Source organism: Ranitomeya imitator, chromosome 4 (assembly GCF_032444005.1).
Source record: "Ranitomeya imitator isolate aRanImi1 chromosome 4, aRanImi1.pri, whole genome shotgun sequence".
In the NCBI taxonomy this organism is placed as follows: domain Eukaryota; kingdom Metazoa; phylum Chordata; class Amphibia; order Anura; family Dendrobatidae; genus Ranitomeya; species Ranitomeya imitator.
Window position 1 is genome coordinate 689,851,825 of NC_091285.1, and position 18,804 is coordinate 689,870,628.

At 56.0% G+C, this 18,804-nt stretch overlaps 1 protein-coding gene across 7 annotated transcripts in view; it reads right to left on the reverse strand.

Annotated features, from left to right (window-relative positions):
- Positions 1 to 17,976, reverse strand: part of MINK1 (misshapen like kinase 1) — a 112,776-nt gene extending 94,800 nt beyond the window's left edge. For 4 of the 7 annotated variants that reach the window (XM_069767455.1, XM_069767452.1, XM_069767454.1 and 1 more), the window contains exon 1: positions 15,782 to 17,975. In XM_069767455.1, the coding sequence (XP_069623556.1) occupies positions 15,782 to 15,838 (57 nt within the window). In that variant the 5' untranslated portion in view covers positions 15,839 to 17,975. Of the gene's footprint in view, positions 1 to 15,781 lie in introns of all 7 variants that reach the window. The other 3 variants (XM_069767451.1, XM_069767450.1, XM_069767449.1) reach the window with 2 other exon arrangements.
- Between the last annotated feature and the right edge of the window lie 828 nt (positions 17,977 to 18,804).

The following is an 18,804-nucleotide window of genomic DNA, read 5'->3' on the forward strand; positions in this document are numbered from 1 at the left end:
GGGGAGGATACAGGGGTGTTATATACTACACCTCCCTCCTCCAGTGTAATATATACTGTATACAGTCAGGGGGAGGATACAGGGGTGTTATATACTGCACCCTCCTCCTCCTCCAGTGTAATATATACTGTATACAGTCAGGGGGAGGATACAGGGGTGTTATATACTACACCCCCCTCCACCAGTGTAATATATACTGTATACAGTCAGGGGGAGGATACAGGTGTGTTATATACTACACCCCCTCCTTCAGTGTAATATATACTGTATACAGTCAGGGGGAGGATACAGGGGTGTTATATACTACACCCCCCTCCTCCAGTGTAATATAAACTATATACAGTCAGGGGGATGATACAGGGGTGTTATATACTACACCCCCTCCTCCAGTGTAATATATACTGTGTACAGTCAGGGGGATGATACAGGGGTGTTATATACTACACCCCCTCCTCCAATGTAATATATACTGTATACAGTCAGGGGGAGGATACAGGTGTTATATACTACACCCCCCTCCTCCAGTGTAATATATACTGTATACAGTCAGGGGGAGGATACAGGGGTGTTATATACTACACCCCCCTCCTCCAGTGTAATATATACTATATACAGTCAGGGGGATGATACAGGGGTGTTATATCCTACACCCCCTCCTCCAGTGTAATATATACTGTATACAGTCAGGGGAGGATACAGGGGTGTTATATACTACACCCCCTCCTCCAGTGTAATATATACTGTATACAGTCAGGGGGAGGATACAGGGGTGTTATATACTACACCCCCTCCTCCAGTGTAATATATACTGTATACAGTCAGGGGGGGGATACAGGGGTGTTATATACTACACCCCCTCCTCCAGTGTAATATATACTGTATACAGTCAGGGGGAGGATACAGGGGTGTTATATACTACACCCCCTCCTCCGGTGTAATATATACTGTATACAGTCAGGGGGAGGATACAGGGGTGTTATATACTACACCCCCTCCTCCAGTGTAATATATACTGTATACAGTCAGGGGGGGATACAGGGGTGTTATATACTACACCCCCTCCTCCAGTGTAATATATACTGTATACAGTCAGGGGGAGGATACAGGGGTGTTATATACTACACCCCCCTCCTCCAGTGTAATATATACTGTATACAGTCAGGGGAGGATACAGGGGTGTTATATACTACACCCCCTCCTCCAGTGTAATATATACTGTATACAGTCAGGGGGAGGATACAGGGGTGTTATATACTACACCCCCTCCTCCAGTGTAATATATACTGTATACAGTCAGGGGGAGGATACAGGTGTGTTATATACTACACCCCCCTTCTCCAGTGTAATATATACTGTATACAGTCAGGGGGAGGATACAGGGGTGTTATATACTACACCCCCTCCTCCAGTGTAATATATACTGTATACAGTCAGGGGAGGATACAGGTGTGTTACATATTACACCCCCTCCTCCAGTGTAATATATACTGTATACAGTCAGGGGGAGGATACAGAGGTGTTATATACTACACCCCCTCCTCCTCCAGTGTAATATATACTGTATACAGTCAGGGGGAGGATACAGGGGTGTTATATACTACACCCCCCTCCTCCTCCAGTGTAATATATACTGTATACAGTCAGGGGGAGGATACAGGGGTGTTATATACTACACCCCCTCCTCCAGTGTAATATATACTGTATACAGTCAGGGGGATGATACAGGGGTGTTATATACTACACCCCCCTCCTCCTCCAGTGTAATATATACTGTGTACAGTCAGGGGGAGGATACAGGTGTGTTATATACTACACCCCCTCCTCCAGTGTAATATATACTGTATACAGTCAGGGGGAGGATACAGGGGTGTTATATACTACACCCCCTCCTCCAGTGGAATATATACTGTATACAGTCAGGGGGAGGATACAGGGGTGTTATATACTACACCCCCTCCTCCAGTGTAATATATACAGTCAGGGGGAGGATACAGGTGTTATATACTGCACCCCCTCCTCCAGTGTAATATATACTGTACACAGTCAGGGGGAGGATACAGGGGTGTTATGTACTACACCCCCTCCTCCAGTGTAATATATACTGTATACAGTCAGGGGGAGGATACAGGGGTGTTATGTACTACACCCCCCTCCTCCAGTGTAATATATACTGTATACAGTCAGGGGGAGGATACAGGGGTGTTATATACTACACCCCCTCCTCCAGTGTAATATATACTGTGTACAGTCAGGGGGAGGATACAGGGGTGTTATATACTGCACCCTCCTCCTCCTCCAGTGTAATATATACTGTATACAGTCAGGGGGAGGATACAGGGGTGTTATGTACTACACCCCCCTCCTCCAGTGTAATATATACTGTATACAGTCAGGGGAGGATACAGGGGTGTTATGTACTACACCCCCCTCCTCCAGTGTAATATATACTGTGTACAGTCAGGGGGAGGATACAGGGGTGTTATATACTACACCCCCTCCTCCAGTGTAATATATACTGTATACAGTCAGGGGGAGGATACAGGGGTGTTATATACTACACCCCCCTCCACCAGTGTAATATATACTGTATACAGTCAGGGGGAGGATACAGGTGTGTTATATACTACACCCCCTCCTTCAGTGTAATATATACTGTATACAGTCAGGGGGAGGATACAGGGGTGTTATATACTACACCCCCTCCTCCAGTGTAATATATACTGTATACAGTCAGGGGAGGATACAGGGGTGTTATATACTACACCCCCTCCTCCAGTGTAATATATACTGTATACAGTCAGGGGGAGGATACAGGTGTGTTATATATTACACCCCCCTCCTCCTCCAGTGTAATATATACTGTATACAGTCAGGGGGAGGATACAGGGGTGTTATATACTACACCCCCTCCTCCAGTGTAATATATACTGTATACAGTCAGGGGAGGATACAGGGGTGTTATATACTACACCCCCTCCTCCAGTGTAATATATACTGTATACAGTCAGGGGGAGGATACAGGTGTGTTATATATTACACCCCCCTCCTCCTCCAGTGTAATATATACTGTATACAGTCAGGGGGAGGATACAGGGGTGTTATATACTACACCCCCTCCTCCAGTGTAATATATACTGTATACAGTCAGGGGGAGGATACAGGGGTGTTATATACTACACCCCCCTCCTCCAGTGTAATATAAACTATATACAGTCAGGGGGATGATACAGGGGTGTTATATACTACACCCCCTCCTCCAGTGTAATATATACTGTGCACAGTCAGGGGGATGATACAGGGGTGTTATATACTACACCCCCTCCTCCAGTGTAATATATACTGTATACAGTCAGGGGGAGGATACAGGTGTTATATACTACACCCCCTCCTCCAGTGTAATATATACTGTATACAGTCAGGGGAGGATACAGGGGTGTTATATACTACACCCCCTCCTCCAGTGTAATATATACTGTATACAGTCAGGGGGAGGATACAGGGGTGTTATATACTACACCCCCTCCTACAGTGTAATATATACTGTATACAGTCAGGGGGGGGATACAGGGGTGTTATATACTACACCCCCTCCTCCAGTGTAATATATACTGTATACAGTCAGGGGGAGGATACAGGGGTGTTATATACTACACCCCCTCCTCCGGTGTAATATATACTGTATACAGTCAGGGGGAGGATACAGGGGTGTTATATACTACACCCCCTCCTCCAGTGTAATATATACTGTATACAGTCAGGGGGGGATACAGGGGTGTTATACACTACACCCCCTCCTCCAGTGTAATATATACTGTATACAGTCAGGGGGAGGATACAGGGGTGTTATATACTACACCCCCCTCCTCCAGTGTAATATATACTGTATACAGTCAGGGGAGGATACAGGGGTGTTATATACTACACCCCCTCCTCCTCCAGTGTAATATATACTGTATACAGTCAGGGGGGGGGATACAGGGGTGTTATATACTACACCCCCTCCTCCAGTGTAATATATACTGTATACAGTCAGGGGGGGGATACAGGGGTGTTATATACTACACCCCCTCCTCCAGTGTAATATATACTGTGTACAGTCAGGGGGATGATACAGGGGTGTTATATACTACACCCCCTCCTCCTCCAGTGTAATATATACTGTATACAGTCAGGGGGGGATACAGGGGTGTTATATACTACACCCCCTCCTCCAGTGTAATATATACTGTATACAGTCAGGGGGGGGATACAGGGGTGTTATATACTACACCCCCTCCTCCAGCGTAATATATACTGTATACAGTCAGGGGGAGGATACAGGGGTGTTATATACTACACCCCCTCCTCCAGTGTAATATATACTGTATACAGTCAGGGGAGGATACAGGGGTGTTATATACTACACCCCCTCCTCCAGTGTAATATATACTGTATACAGTCAGGGGGAGGATACAGGGGTGTTATATACTACACCCCCTCCTCCAGTGTAATATATACTGTATACAGTCAGGGGGGGATACAGGGGTGTTATATACTACACCCCCTCCTCCAGTGTAATATATAATGTATACAGTCAGGGGGAGGATACAGGGGTGTTATATACTACACCCCTCCTCCAGTGTAATATATACTGTATACAGTCAGGGGGGGGATACAGGGGTGTTATATACTACACCCCCTCCTCCAGTGTAATATATACTGTATAAAGTCAGGAGGAGGATACAGGTGTGTTATATACTACACCCCCCTCCACCAGTGTAATATATACTGTATACAGTCAGGGGGAGGATACAGGGGTGTTATATACTACACCCCCTCCTCCAGTGTAATATATACTGTATACAGTCAGGGGGAGGATACAGGGGTGTTATATACTACACCCCCCTCCTCCAGTGTAATATATACTGTATACAGTCAGGGGGAGGATACAGGGGTTTTATATACTACACCCCCTCCTCCAGTGTAATATATACTGTATACAGTCAGGGGAGGATACAGGGGTGTTATATACTACACCCCCTCCACCAGTGTAATATATACTGTATACAGTCAGGGGGAGGATACAGGGGTTTTATATACTACACCCCCTCCTCCAGTGTAATATATACTGTATACAGTCAGGGGAGGATACAGGGGTGTTATATACTACACCCCCTCCTCCAGTGTAATATATACTGTATACAGTCAGGGGGAGGATACAGGGGTGTTATATACTACACCCCCCTCCTCCAGTGTAATATATACTGTATACAGTCAGGGGAGGATACAGGGGTGTTATATACTACACCCCCTCCACCAGTGTAATATATACTGTATACAGTCAGGGGGAGGATACAGGGGTGTTATATACTACACCCCCTCCTCCAGTGTAATATATACTGTATACAGTCAGGGGGAGGATACAGGTGTGTTATATACTACACCCCCCTCCTCCAGTGTAATATATACTGTATACAGTCAGGGGGAGGATACAGGGGTGTTATATACTACACCCCCTCCACCAGTGTAATATATACTGTATACAGTCAGGGGGAGGATACAGGGGTGTTATATACTACACCCCCTCCTCCAGTGTAATATATACTGTATACAGTCAGGGGGAGGATACAGGTGTGTTATATACTACACCCCCCTCCTCCAGTGTAATATATACTGTATACAGTCAGGGGGAGGATACAGGGGTGTTATATACTACCCCCGTCAGTTGTACACCAGTATACAGCTCGTCTGGCGTGCTCAGTCGGCGGCCGCGCGCTGTCGCTGCTGGCACATTTCCCACACTGCACTGCAGCACGCTGCTTTCTTCTCTGCAGTTTAGGAATCATTAACCCCATCCTGCCTGTAGTCAGCGGAGACAGCAATGATTGCTGGGTAATAACATTATACAGACTCCAAACCGGGATTGTGCCCGGCTGGGGGTGTTCACAGAACTGTGCTCGGCTGGGGGTGTTCACAGAACTGTGCTCGGCTGGGGGTGTTCACAGAACTGTGCTCATGGTAGATGCCCCCAAATAATGTAACCTCGCAATGGATGGTCCCTCCTGAGCCGTCTACAGGGGCTCATAGGAAGCTGTGATCCAATGTTTTATTCCAGAGAAATCTCTATTTTTCTTGTTATGTAAATTAGCTTTTAAGATCTCTATGGGCGGGACACAGCTCTCCCCCTACTCCGCCTACAAAGCTTATAGTAAATGCTATCAGTGCAAGATGTATAATGACTGACAGTCTGCTCTCCTGATCTACATGTCTCACGCAGATAACGCCTGCCGTCATTTATAATCATCTCTGGAGGCAGAGCCTCAGGGACAGCTATGTCCCGCCCATAGATCTTAACAGCTCCTTTACATATTAAGAAACACGTAGATTTCTCTGGAATAAAACATCGGATCACAGATATGAAGGTGTCACTTATCCAGCTTCCTATGCCCTATGTGCCAATATAGACGGCTCAGGAGCGGGGGTCCTACCGACAGATTCTCAATCCTGGTCATCAATTCTCCACTTTACGAAAAGCCTATGCATCTCCACCAGTCACAGCAGGGTCCTCCCTTTCCCCGGCAGTCACAGCAGGGTCCTCCCTTTCCCCGGCAGACACAGCAGGGTCCTCCCTTTCCCCGGCCGTCACAGCAGGGTCCTCCCTTTCCCCGGCAGTCACAGCAGGGTCCTCCCTTTCCCCGGCAGTCACAGCAGGTTCTTCCCTTTCCCGGCAGTCACAGCAGGGTCCTCCCTTTCCCCGGCAGTCACAGCAGGGTCCTCCCTTTCCCCGGCAGTCACAGCAGGGTCCTCCCTTTCCCCGGCAGTCACAGCAGGGTCCTCCCTTTCCCCGGCAGTCACAGCAGGGTCCTCCCTTTCCCCGGCAGTCACAGCAGGGTCCTCCCTTTCCCCGGCAGTCACAGCAGGGTCCTCCCTTTCCCCGGCAGTCACAGCAGGGTCCTCCCTTTCCCCGGCAGTCACAGCGTGGACCTCCCTTTCCCCAGCAGTCACAGGGGGGCCCTCCCTTTCCCCAGCAGACACAGCACGGTCCTCCCTTTCCCCGGCAATGTCCTCCCTTTCCACAACAGGGTCCTCCCTTTCTCCGGCAGTCACAGTGGGGCCCTCCCTTTCCCCGGCAGTCACAGCAGGGTCCTCCCTTTCCCCAGCAGTCACAGCAGTGCCCACCCATTCCCCAGCAGTCACAGCAGGGTCCTCCTGTTCTCCAGCAGTCACAGCAATGCTCTCACTTTCCCCAGAAGAGCCCTCTCTACCCATAACATCAGTGTTCTCCCTTTCCCCAGAAGTCACAGGGGGGCCCTCCCTTTTCCCAGCAGTCACAGCGGGGCCCTCCCTTTCCCCAGCAGTTACAGCTGGGTCCTCCCTTTCCCCTGCAGTCACAGCAGGGTCCTCCCTTTCCCCGGCAGTCACAGCAGGGTCCTCCCTTTCCCCAGCAGTCACAACAGGGTCCTCCCTTTCCCCAGCAGTCACAACAGGGTCCTCCCTTTCCCCGGAAGTCACAGCAGGTCCTCCCTTTCTCCGGTAGTCACAGCAGGGTCCTCCCTTTCTCCGGTAGTCACAGCAGGGTCCTCCCTTTCCCCATCAGTCACAGCAGGGTACATCCTTTCTCCAGCAGTCACAGCAGGTCCTCCCTTTCCCCAGCAGTCACAGCAGGTTCTTCCCTTTCCCGGCAGTCACAGCAGGGTCCTCCCTTTCCCCGGCAGTCACAGCAGGGTCCTCCCTTTCCCCGGCAGTCACAGCAGGGTCCTCCCTTTCCCCGGCAGTCACAGCAGGGTCCTCCCTTTCCCCGGCAGTCACAGCAGGGTCCTCCCTTTCCCCGGCAGTCACAGCAGGGTCCTCCCTTTCCCCGGCAGTCACAGCAGGGTCCTCCCTTTCCCCGGCAGTCACAGCAGGGTCCTCCCTTTCCCCGGCAGTCACAGCAGGGTCCTCCCTTTCCCCGGCAGTCACAGCAGGGTCCTCCCTTTCCCCGGCAGTCACAGCAGGGTCCTCCCTTTCCCCGGCAGTCACAGCAGGGTCCTCCCTTTCCCCGGCAGTCACAGCAGGGTCCTCCCTTTCCCCGGCAGTCACAGCAGGGTCCTCCCTTTCCCCGGCAGTCACAGCAGGGTCCTCCCTTTCCCCGGCAGTCACAGCAGGGTCCTCCCTTTCCCCGGCAGTCACAGCAGGGTCCTCCCTTTCCCCGGCAGTCACAGCAGGGTCCTCCCTTTCCCCGGCAGTCCCAGCAGGGTCCTCCCTTTCCCCGGCAGTCACAGCAGGGTCCTCCCTTTCCCCGGCAGTCACAGCGGGGACCTCCCTTTCCCCAGCAGTCACAGGGGGGCCCTCCCTTTCCCCAGCAGACACAGCACGGTCCTCCCTTTCCCCGGCAATGTCCTCCCTTTCCACAACAGGGTCCTCCCTTTCTCCGGCAGTCACAGTGGGGCCCTCCCTTTCCCCGGCAGTCACAGCAGGGTCCTCCCTTTCCCCAGCAGTCACAGCAGTGCCCACCCATTCCCCAGCAGTCACAGCAGGGTCCTCCTGTTCTCCAGCAGTCACAGCAATGCTCTCACTTTCCCCAGAAGAGCCCTCTCTACCCATAACATCAGTGTTCTCCCTTTCCCCAGAAGTCACAGGGGGGCCCTCCCTTTTCCCAGCAGTCACAGCGGGGCCCTCCCTTTCCCCAGCAGTTACAGCTGGGTCCTCCCTTTCCCCGGCAGTCACAGCAGGGTACTCCCTTTCCCCGGAAATGTCCTCCCTTTCCACGACAGGGTCCTCCCTTTCCCCAGCAGTCACAGCAGGGTCCTCCTGTTCTCCAGCAGTCACAGCAATGCTCTCACTTTCCCCAGAAGAGCCCTCTCTACCCATAACATCAGTGTTCTCCCTTTCCCCAGCAGTCACAGGGAGGCCCTCACTTTTCCCAGCAGTCACAACAGGGTCCTCCCTTTCCCCAGCAGTCACAGAGGGGCCCTCCCTTTCCCCAGCAGTCACAGCGGGGCCCTCCCATTCCCCAGCAGTCACAGCAGTGCCCACCCATTCCCCAGCAGTGCCCACCCATTCCCCAGCAGTGCCCACCCATTCCCCAGCAGTCACAGCAGGCTCCTCCTGTTCTCCAGCAGTCACAGCAATGCTCTCACTTTCCCCAGAAGAGCCCTCTCTACCCATAATATCAGTGTTCTCCCTTTCCCCAGCAGTCACATCAGGGTACATCCTTTCTCCAGCAGTCACAGCGGGGCCCTCCCTTTCCCCAGCAGTCTCAGCAGGGTCCTCCCTTTCCCCGGCAGTCACAGCAGGGTACTCCCTTTCCCCGGAAATGTCCTCCCTTTCCACGACAGGGTCCTTCCTTTCCCCAGCAGTCACAGCAGAGTCCTCCGTTTCCCCAGCAGGGTCCTCCCTTTCCCCAGCAGGGTCCTCCCTTTCCCCAGCACCGCCCTCTTTTTCCCCAGCACGGTCCTATTTTTGCCGAACACATCAGTGGCCTCCCTTTCCCCAGCAGACACAGCGGGGTCCTCCCTTTCCCCAGCAGTCACAGCAGAGTCCTCCCTTTCCCCAGCAGGGTCCTCCCTTTCCCCAGCAGGGTCCTCCCTTTCCCCAGCACGGTCCTCTTTTTGCCGAACACATCAGTGGCCTCCCTTTCCCCAGCAGACACAGCGGGGTCCTCCCTTTCCCCAGCAGTCACAGCAGAGTCCTCCCTTTCCCCAGCAGGGTCCTCCCTTTCCCCAGCACCGCCCTCTTTTTCCCCAGCACGGTCCTCTTTTTGCCGAACACATCAGTGGCCTCCCTTTCCCCAGCAGACACAGCGGGGTCCTCCAGTTCCCCAGCAGTCAGTCACTGAGAGCTTGTTACAATGTGTCAGTGGGTTTGGTTCCAACCTATTCAGCTGGTTTAGGACAGTCTACACAATAAAACTCCACACAAGCCTCAGACTAAAACTTATGCTTGCTGTCAGTGAAAGGAAACATCTATTGCATACTGTATTACAATTGTATCTGGTCCAAACAATCCTTTGAAACTGAAGCATCCTGGCCTCCAGAAAAATACATCTACCTGATACACTGTAACGAACTCTTAGCTGGGAGCACAGATTGTTTTGCTTATCTAGGCTGGATACCAGTGTAGTATACCCTCAGCTGGATGCAGTATTTGCCCAGGATATGTTTCCATTCTGTGACAGCAAGCAGTAATGTTTATAATGGAGAGGAAAGGAAGAAAAGCGGATGTGACTTGTCCAGTAAAGGGTATTTCAGCTGTGTTCTGTCCCTTTAAAGCACCATTACTCCATTCAGGCCACGGACCGATCCCCATTATTACAGCGCACTTGTGTATTATGGATGGTGCGGGAGGCTGGGAATATGATGGGAAGAGGAGCAGCTGCATCTCTGGACATGTGACCAGGCGGGGGCCATTATGGTGGGAGAGGGGGCTAACAGATGTGAGACACCCCCCAAATTAAAGTCTCAGAAAGTTACATTATAGAATGAGCACTACTTCCAAGACATACTCCGGTCACATCCAAAGCTGCGGTCACAACTCAGCCACCAGGGAATAGTCAGGACTAAGCAGGCCACTGATCTGTACTGCAGAGCTGCAATCACTGAGAGTGCAGCTCTGGAGGTGACCGGAGTGCACAGAAAGAAGGACTTGGCTGGGGGGCAGGTAGGAGACCCCTGCATTCCCGCTACAGCTTATAACACGGCAGTGAACCAGTGTAGGGTCAGAGAAACCTTCAGCCCTGCCCGCACTGCTGAGGGATCGTTCCAGTGTACCAGAGTAGAACAAACCCCTGCCCTGACTGCAGGCCAATATCGCTCACAGTACCAAACCCTCAGCTCTGTGGGCAGGGCAGCAAACCACCTTTCCATTCACTGCGCTTCTATGTCTGCTTGAGGTCAGTGGATAGGCACTCCTAGAGTCCTTGCCAATATCGCTCAGCTTGGGCTGAGACACTGACCCAAACCCTCAGCTTTATTGGCACCGCTGACTTTCGTCCCTTACATGTGAATCACTGATCACGATTTATAACATTTCTGCTTGTTGTCAGTGAACGAAACGCCTAGATAACACTGAAACAAACCCTCAGACGTGAGAAAGGAGGGCTCGTCTGAGCCTTGGCTGTGCGCCTGGATGGTGACGTCTTCGGATTCAGCCCCCACAATTGGACCCAGCGCCACCAGGAAATCCGACTGTCAGCTCAGCGGGCGAGAAGATGGGGCCACATGTAATAATGTTATATCAAACCCCCCCCCGACATAGGATCCAAATCAATGATACTTTCCCAATCGCTTCTGACAGTCTCCGTGACAACCGGACTAACACTGCGTCACTGCATTCTATGGTCACCGTGGTAACAGGGAGCATCGATTGTCGTGTTGTTTCCCCACTTTTTAGGATGGAGTGGTGATAAACGATGAGCGGTGGGGCTCCGAGCTGCCCAGACGCGGACACTGCTCACTGCTGAGGGTTTGTCACAAATGTATCCAGTCTGCACAATTCACTATGATTAGTAACACTGGCCAACTCCTGTGCTGGGCGTCTGTTACAATGTATCAACACGCAGCACAGACCGCAGCAACTGTAGCAAATCCTCAGCCACATGAGGCTCCGGCTGGGATCCGTAGAGGGCAGGCAGAAACCATCAATGTGAGGCTAATGGGACCCAGGCCCAAAAAGGGAAAGGGCCGCTGACCTTCCCCCAGGGCCAACAAAAAAGGGAAAGGGCCGCTGACCTTCCCCCAGGACCAACAAAAAGGGAAAGCGCCGCTGACCTTCCCCCAGGCCCAAAAAGGGAAAGCGCCGCTGACCTTCCCCCAGGCCCAAAAAGGGAAAGCGCCGCTGACCTTCCCCCAGGCCCAAAAAGGGAAAGCGCCGCTGACCTTCCCCCAGGCCCAAAAAGGGAAAGCGCCGCTGACCTTCCCCCAGGCCCAAAAGGGAAAGCGCCGCTGACCTTCCCCCAGGCCCAAAAGGGAAAGCGCCGCTGACCTTCCCCCAGGCCCAAAAGGGAAAGCGCCGCTGACCTTCCCCCAGGCCCAAAAGGGAAAGCGCCGCTGACCTTCCCCCAGGCCCAAAAGGGAAAGCGCCGCTGACCTTCCCCCAGGCCCAAAAGGGAAAGCGCCGCTGACCTTCCCCCAGGCCCAAAAGGGAAAGCGCCGCTGAATTTCCCCCAGGCCCAAAAGGGACAGCGCCTCTGAATTTCCCCCAGGCCCAAAAGGAAAAGCGCCGCTGACCTTCCCCCAGGCCCAAAAGGGAAAGCGCCGCTGACCCCTCCCCACAGGCCCAAAAGGAAAGGCGCTGCTGACCCCTCCCCCATGCTCAACAGGAAAGGCGCTGCTGACCCCTCCCCCATGCTCAACAGGTAAGGCGCCACTGACCCCCCTCCCAACAGGGAAGGCGCTGCTGACCCCCCTCCCAACAGGGAAGGCACCGATGACCCCCCTCCCAACAGGGAAGGCGCCGCTGACCCACTTCCCAGGCCCAAAAGGGAAAGCGCTGCTGACCTTCCCCCAGGCCCAAAAGGGAAGGCGCTGCTGACCCCTCCCCCCAAGCTCAACAGGGAAGGCGCTGCTGACCCCTCCCCACAAGCCCAAAAGGGAAAGCGCTGCTGACCTTCCCCCAGGCCCAAAAGGGAAGGCGCTGCTGACCCCTCCCCCCAAGCTCAACAGGGAAGGCGCTGCTGACCCCTCCCCACAAGCCCAAAAGGGAAAGCGCTGCTGACCCCTCCCCCAGGCTCAGCAGGGAAGATGCCACGGACTCCCCTCCCCAGATCCAACAGGTAAGGCGCCACTGACCCCCCTCCCAACAGGGAAGGCGCTGCTGACCCCCTTCCCAGGCCCAAAAGGGAAAGCGCTGCTGACCTTCCCCCAGGCCCAAAAGGGAAGGCGCTGCTGACCCCTCCCCCCAAGCTCAACAGGGAAGGCGCTGCTGACGCCTCCCCACAGGCCCAAAAGGGAAAGCGCTGCTGACCCCTCCCCCATGCTCAACAGGTAAGGCGCCACTGACCCCCCTCCCAACAGGGAAGGCGCCACTGACCCCCTCCCCCTTCCAACAGGGAAGGCGCTGAATTTCCCCCAGGCCCAAAAGGGAAAACGCTGCTGACCCCTCCCCAGGTTCAGCAGGGAAGGCGCTGCTGACCTCCCCACAGGCCCAAAAGGGAAAGCGCTGCTGACCCCTCCCCAGGCTCAGCAGGGAAGATGCCATGGACTCCCCCCCCAGATCCAACAGGTAAGGCGCCACTAACCCCCCTCCCAACAGAGAAGGTGCTGCTGACCCCCCTCCTCGCCCTAACAGGGAAGGCGCCGCTGACCCCCCCAGAGGCCCAATAGAGCACTATATGTCCCAGCATGCCCATAAGTTGCTTACAGAATGTTTCAAGGGATATTCCGGGAGGCAGACAACTTTGCATTAGGGAAGAACACACAAAGCCCCAGATAAATGGAAGGGGGCAAACAGATCTATATAATGGAGAGAAAGTAACGCCAAGTGTAGCAGAAAGCCGTCATCACATTGTGACCCAACACTGGTCTGGTGGCACTGATGAGTCCGTCTACTGCCCCCCACCATGACACCTGCTCGCTCCAGGTCTCTGACACCTCAACTGCAGCTCTCATGGACAGAATCCATTATAGTCTATGGGCCGCCACCTCCTCGAACACAGAATCAACCCTAGTCCCAGTCTCCTCCCGGACGCCGCGCGGGCCCATGGTCCCAGTCTCCTCCCGGACGCCGCGCGGGCCCATGGTCCCAGTCTCCTCCCGGACGCCGCGCGGGCCCATGGTCCCAGTCTCCTCCCGGACGCCGCGCGGGCCCATGGTCCCAGTCTCCTCCCGGACGCCGCGCGGGCCCATGGTCCCAGTCTCCTCCCGGACGCCGCGCGGGCCCATGGTCCCAGTCTCCTCCCGGACGCCGCGCGGGCCCATGGTCCCAGTCTCCTCCCGGACGCCGCGCGGGCCCATGGTCCCAGTCTCCTCCCGGACGCCGCGCGGGCCCATGGTCCCAGTCTCCTCCCGGACGCCGCGCGGGCCCATGGTCCCAGTCTCCTCCCGGACGCCGCGCGGGCCCATGGTCCCAGTCTCCTCCCGGACGCCGCGCGGGCCCATGGTCCCAGTCTCCTCCCGGACGCCGCGCGGGCCCATGGTCCCAGTCTCCTCCCGGACGCCGCGCGGGCCCATGGTCCCAGTCTCCTCCCGGACGCCGCGCGGGCCCATGGTCCCAGTCTCCTCCCGGACGCCGCGCGGGCCCATGGTCCCAGTCTCCTCCCGGACGCCGCGCGGGCCCATGGTCCCAGTCTCCTCCCGGACGCCGCGCGGGCCCATGGTCCCAGTCTCCTCCCGGACGCCGCGCAGGCCCATAGTCCCAGTCTCCTCCCGGACGCCGCGCAGGCCCATAGTCCCAGTCTCCTCCCGGACGCCGCGCAGGCCCATAGTCCCAGTCTCCTCCCGGACGCCGCGCAGGCCCATAGTCCCAGTCTCCTCCCGGACGCCGCGCAGGCCCATAGTCCCAGTCTCCTCCCGGACGCCGCGCAGGCCCATAGTCCCAGTCTCCTCCCGGACGCCGCGCAGGCCCATAGTCCCAGTCTCCTCCCGGACGCCGCGCAGGCCCATAGTCCCAGTCTCCTCCCGGACGCCGCGCAGGCCCATAGTCCCAGTCTCCTCCCGGACGCCGCGCAGGCCCATAGTCCCAGTCTCCTCCCGGACGCCGCGCAGGCCCATAGTCCCAGTCTCCTCCCGGACGCCGCGCAGGCCCATAGTCCCAGTCTCCTCCCGGACGCCGCGCAGGCCCATAGTCCCAGTCTCCTCCCGGACGCCGCGCAGGCCCATAGTCCCAGTCTCCTCCCGGACGCCGCGCAGGCCCATAGTCCCAGTCTCCTCCCGGACGCCGCGCAGGCCCATAGTCCCAGTCTCCTCCCGGACGCCGCGCAGGCCCATAGTCCCAGTCTCCTCCCGGACGCCGCGCAGGCCCATAGTCCCAGTCTCCTCCCGGACGCCGCGCAGGCCCATAGTCCCAGTCTCCTCCCGGACGCCGCGCAGGCCCATAGTCCCAGTCTCCTCCCGGACGCCGCGCAGGCCCATAGTCCCAGTCTCCTCCCGGACGCCGCGCAGGCCCATAGTCCCAGTCTCCTCCCGGACGCCGCGCAGGCCCATAGTCCCAGTCTCCTCCCGGACGCCGCGCAGGCCCATAGTCCCAGTCTCCTCCCGGACGCCGCGCAGGCCCATAGTCCCAGTCTCCTCCCGGACGCCGCGCAGGCCCATAGTCCCAGTCTCCTCCCGGACGCCGCGCAGGCCCATAGTCCCAGTCTCCTCCCGGACGCCGCGCAGGCCCATAGTCCCAGTCTCCTCCCGGACGCCGCGCAGGCCCATAGTCCCAGTCTCCTCCCGGACGCCGCGCAGGCCCATAGTCCCAGTCTCCTCCCGGACGCCGCGCAGGCCCATAGTCCCAGTCTCCTCCCGGACGCCGCGCAGGCCCATAGTCCCAGTCTCCTCCCGGACGCCGCACAGGCCCATAGTCCCAGTCTCCTCCCCACCTCTGTTCGCGGCGTCGGACCTAACCCTAGTCACAATGTTGGGTCCTAATTTAATTTGCATCCCACCCCATCAGTGTTGGGGCCTAATCCCCGATTTCTTTCCCCTGCCATATAGTGTCAGTCCTAGTCCCCACATACAGTGTTAGACACTAGTCAGTCTCTACTCAACCAAACCTCCGTACACAGTGTAAGTTTGAGTCCCGGCCCACAAACACAGTGTTAGTCCTAGTCCCCGGTCACCCCCATTATAGAGTGTCAGCTCTATTTAATACAACCCCCTCCACAATAATCCCCTCATCTCACCCTCAATGCAGAGAGATCGATATCATCCAGGCTCCGGGCTGGGGGATCGGTAGCCATGTTTTTTGCTTTGAGTGCGGCGGGGGTTTGGTCACATGGACGGTCCTCGATGACACAGCTGAACACCAGGAGGCGCTGCTCACATCACTGACCACAGGACAGGTAACGGGGTTCGTCAGATCACAATCACAAGCTGCAGTGAGTCACATGACACCCACACTGCAAACAGCGGCACAATGTGAGGGCCGCAACACCCCCGCACCGTCGGAACTCCCACACGAGACGAGGCAGAGCCCCCTGCCAGCAGCAACACACGGCAGAGAGCTCCGTTAGGGGGGACCCCAAAATCCTGGAAGGTCTTCTCAGATGGTTCCTCAAAGTCCAAGATGATTCCACAGGGAATGGTCACCGGGACCTGCGACCGCCGCTCCACCGGAGGGTCACCGGGACCTGCGACCGCCGCTCCACCGGAGGGTCACCGGGGCCTGCGACCGCCGATCCTGGGGGTCATTACTTCCTTTCACTCACAACTGTTACAGGTAGGCTGCTCTGGGGGTCTCTGTGGACAGTTGGGAGTCCTCAGCCCTGGTGGCAGCCGCTCCTGGGGTCCCTATAGACACTTGGGGGTCCCCAGCCCTTATGACAGCGGATCTGGGAGTCGGAGGTCACCAGTCCTATAGACAATTGTAAGAGGACAGACCCAGTGACAGCGGTTCTGGAGGTCCCCAGCCCTGGTGACAGCTACTACGGGGGGCCCTAGACAGATGTTGGCTGACAAACCCTGTAACTGCCAGAGGGTCCCTGGACAATTGGGGGTTCTCAGTCCTGGTCACAGCTGCTCCAGGGGTCTCTGTGGAGAGTTGGGGGTCCTCAGCACCAGTGACAGCCACTAAGGGGGTCGCTGGACACTTGAGAGCCCTCAGCCCTGGTGACAGCAAAGAGTTGCGGGTCCTCAGCCCTGGTGACAGCAGCTCTGGGGGTCTCTGGACAGATGGGGGTCCTTAGACCTGGTGACAGCCGCTCCGGGGTCTCTGTATACAGTTGGGGGTCCTCAGCCCTGATGACAGCTGCTCTGGGGGGTCTCTGTACACAGTTGGGGGGTCCTCAGCCCTGATGTCAGCCACTCCGGGGGTCTCTGTATAAAGTCGGGGGTCCTCAGCCCTAGTGACAGCCACTCCAGGGGTCTCTGTATAAAGTCGGGGGTCCTCAACCCTTGTTACAGGCACTCTAGGGGTCTCTGTGGCCACTTGGGAGTCCTCAGCTCTGGGGTCTCTGTGGACAGTTGAGGGGCCTCAGCCTTTATGACAGCCGCTCCTGGGGGGGGGGCTCTGTGGACAATTAGGGGTCCTCGGCCCAGGTGACAGCCGCTCCAGGGGTCTCTGGACAGTTGGGGGCCCTAAGCCTTTTTGACAGCCGCTCTGGGGGTCTCTTTGGACAGATGGGGGTCCTCAGCCTTTTTGACAGCAGCTCTGGGGTCTCTGTGGACAGTTGGGGGTCCTCAGCCTTTATGACAGCAGCTCCGGGGGTGTCTGTGGACAGTTGGGGGTCCTCAGCCTTTATGACAGCAGCTCCGGGGGTGTCTGTGGACAGTTGGGGGTCCTCAGCCTTTATGACAGCAGCTCCGGGGGTGTCTGTGGACAGTTGGGGGTCCTCAGCCTTTATGACAGCAGCTCTGGGGGTCTTTGTGGACAGCTGGGGGTCCTCAGCTCTGGTGACAGCAGCTCCGGGGGTCTCGGGTCCTCAGCCTTTATGACAGCAGCTCCGGGGGTCTCTGTGGACAGTTGGGGGTCCTCAGCCTTTATGACAGCAGCTCCGGGGGTGTCTGTGGACAGTTGGGGGTCCTCAGCCCAGGTGACAGCAGCTCTGGGGGTCTCTGTGGACAGCTGGGGGTCCTCAGCCCAGGTGACAGCAGCTCTGGGGGTCTCTGTGGACAGCTGGGGGTCCTCAGCCCAGGTGACAGCAGCTCTGGGGGTCTCTGTGGACAGTTGGGGGGTCCTCAGCCCAGGTGACAGCCGCTCCGGCGGTTGCTATGGTGGGCGGGGAGGATTAGTCTTTGTACCGGCCTGTGGTGTTGCTAGGCCCCTGTAGCCGCTGCTGCGGCCGCTCCCCGTCTTCTCCGCCGCCCCCGTCCCTCTAGCTCCGGTACTTCCGGCTCCCGTCCTCCGTTCTCCCTCGCTGAGGCCGCACCTGGAGGATGGCGCTCCAGGAACCGCCCACGACTCGTCTCATTGGTGGAGAAAGGCGCGGAGAGGCGGAGTCATGAGAAGAAATGTCACATGACGAAAAACCGCAGCGGCAAAATAGACAGCACCTGAGATGGGCGGAGCCTCAACAGGAGGAGGAGCTTGATGCGGATTTAAGGGGAGGAGTTACTGCGTCATGTTAAAATAATCTTTGAAAGGGCGGGACCTACGTAAAGGGCGTGGTAGGAGGCGTCCGAGAGGCAGAGGCGGCCATATTGGGTAAGGGAATGTGCCCGATTACAAAAAAGCAGCTAATTCATGGAAATTATTTGTTTATAGTGAAGACAAGTGATAATAAGCAATAAACTGCCACAATCTGTGCGGTCTGAATGCCTAACTCAATCATGAGTGATACTGACTGCTCCCATCTGTCCCTCATACTGTGGAACTGTCCCGATTTTGAGGCTGTGCCCCGCAGTCCTGCACGGGACTCCGCTTCTCCCGCACACGCCCCCTTGTATTAGTCCACGCCCCTCCGTATATTCTTCCGGAGGTTCAGACAGAGAGGACATTCTGAGGGTGTGTATATATGTGTGTGCGTCGCCCGCCTGGGCCGTGGGGTACCCGTATCGGGTCCGGTGTTCACAGGGGGATGTCCGTGGCCCTGGACGCCATGTAAAAGGGGAAAGTCTTTAAAGGGATTTGGTGAATAGAGTTTATGTTTGTGACGCCACCTGTGGTATTCTGTCAGTGGTGACCGACGCTGCTTTAAGGGGTCCTCTGGGGTGATGTTATGGCCGCTAGATGGTATACTTTCCCACAGGTGAAGTGTGTCCCCAGGGC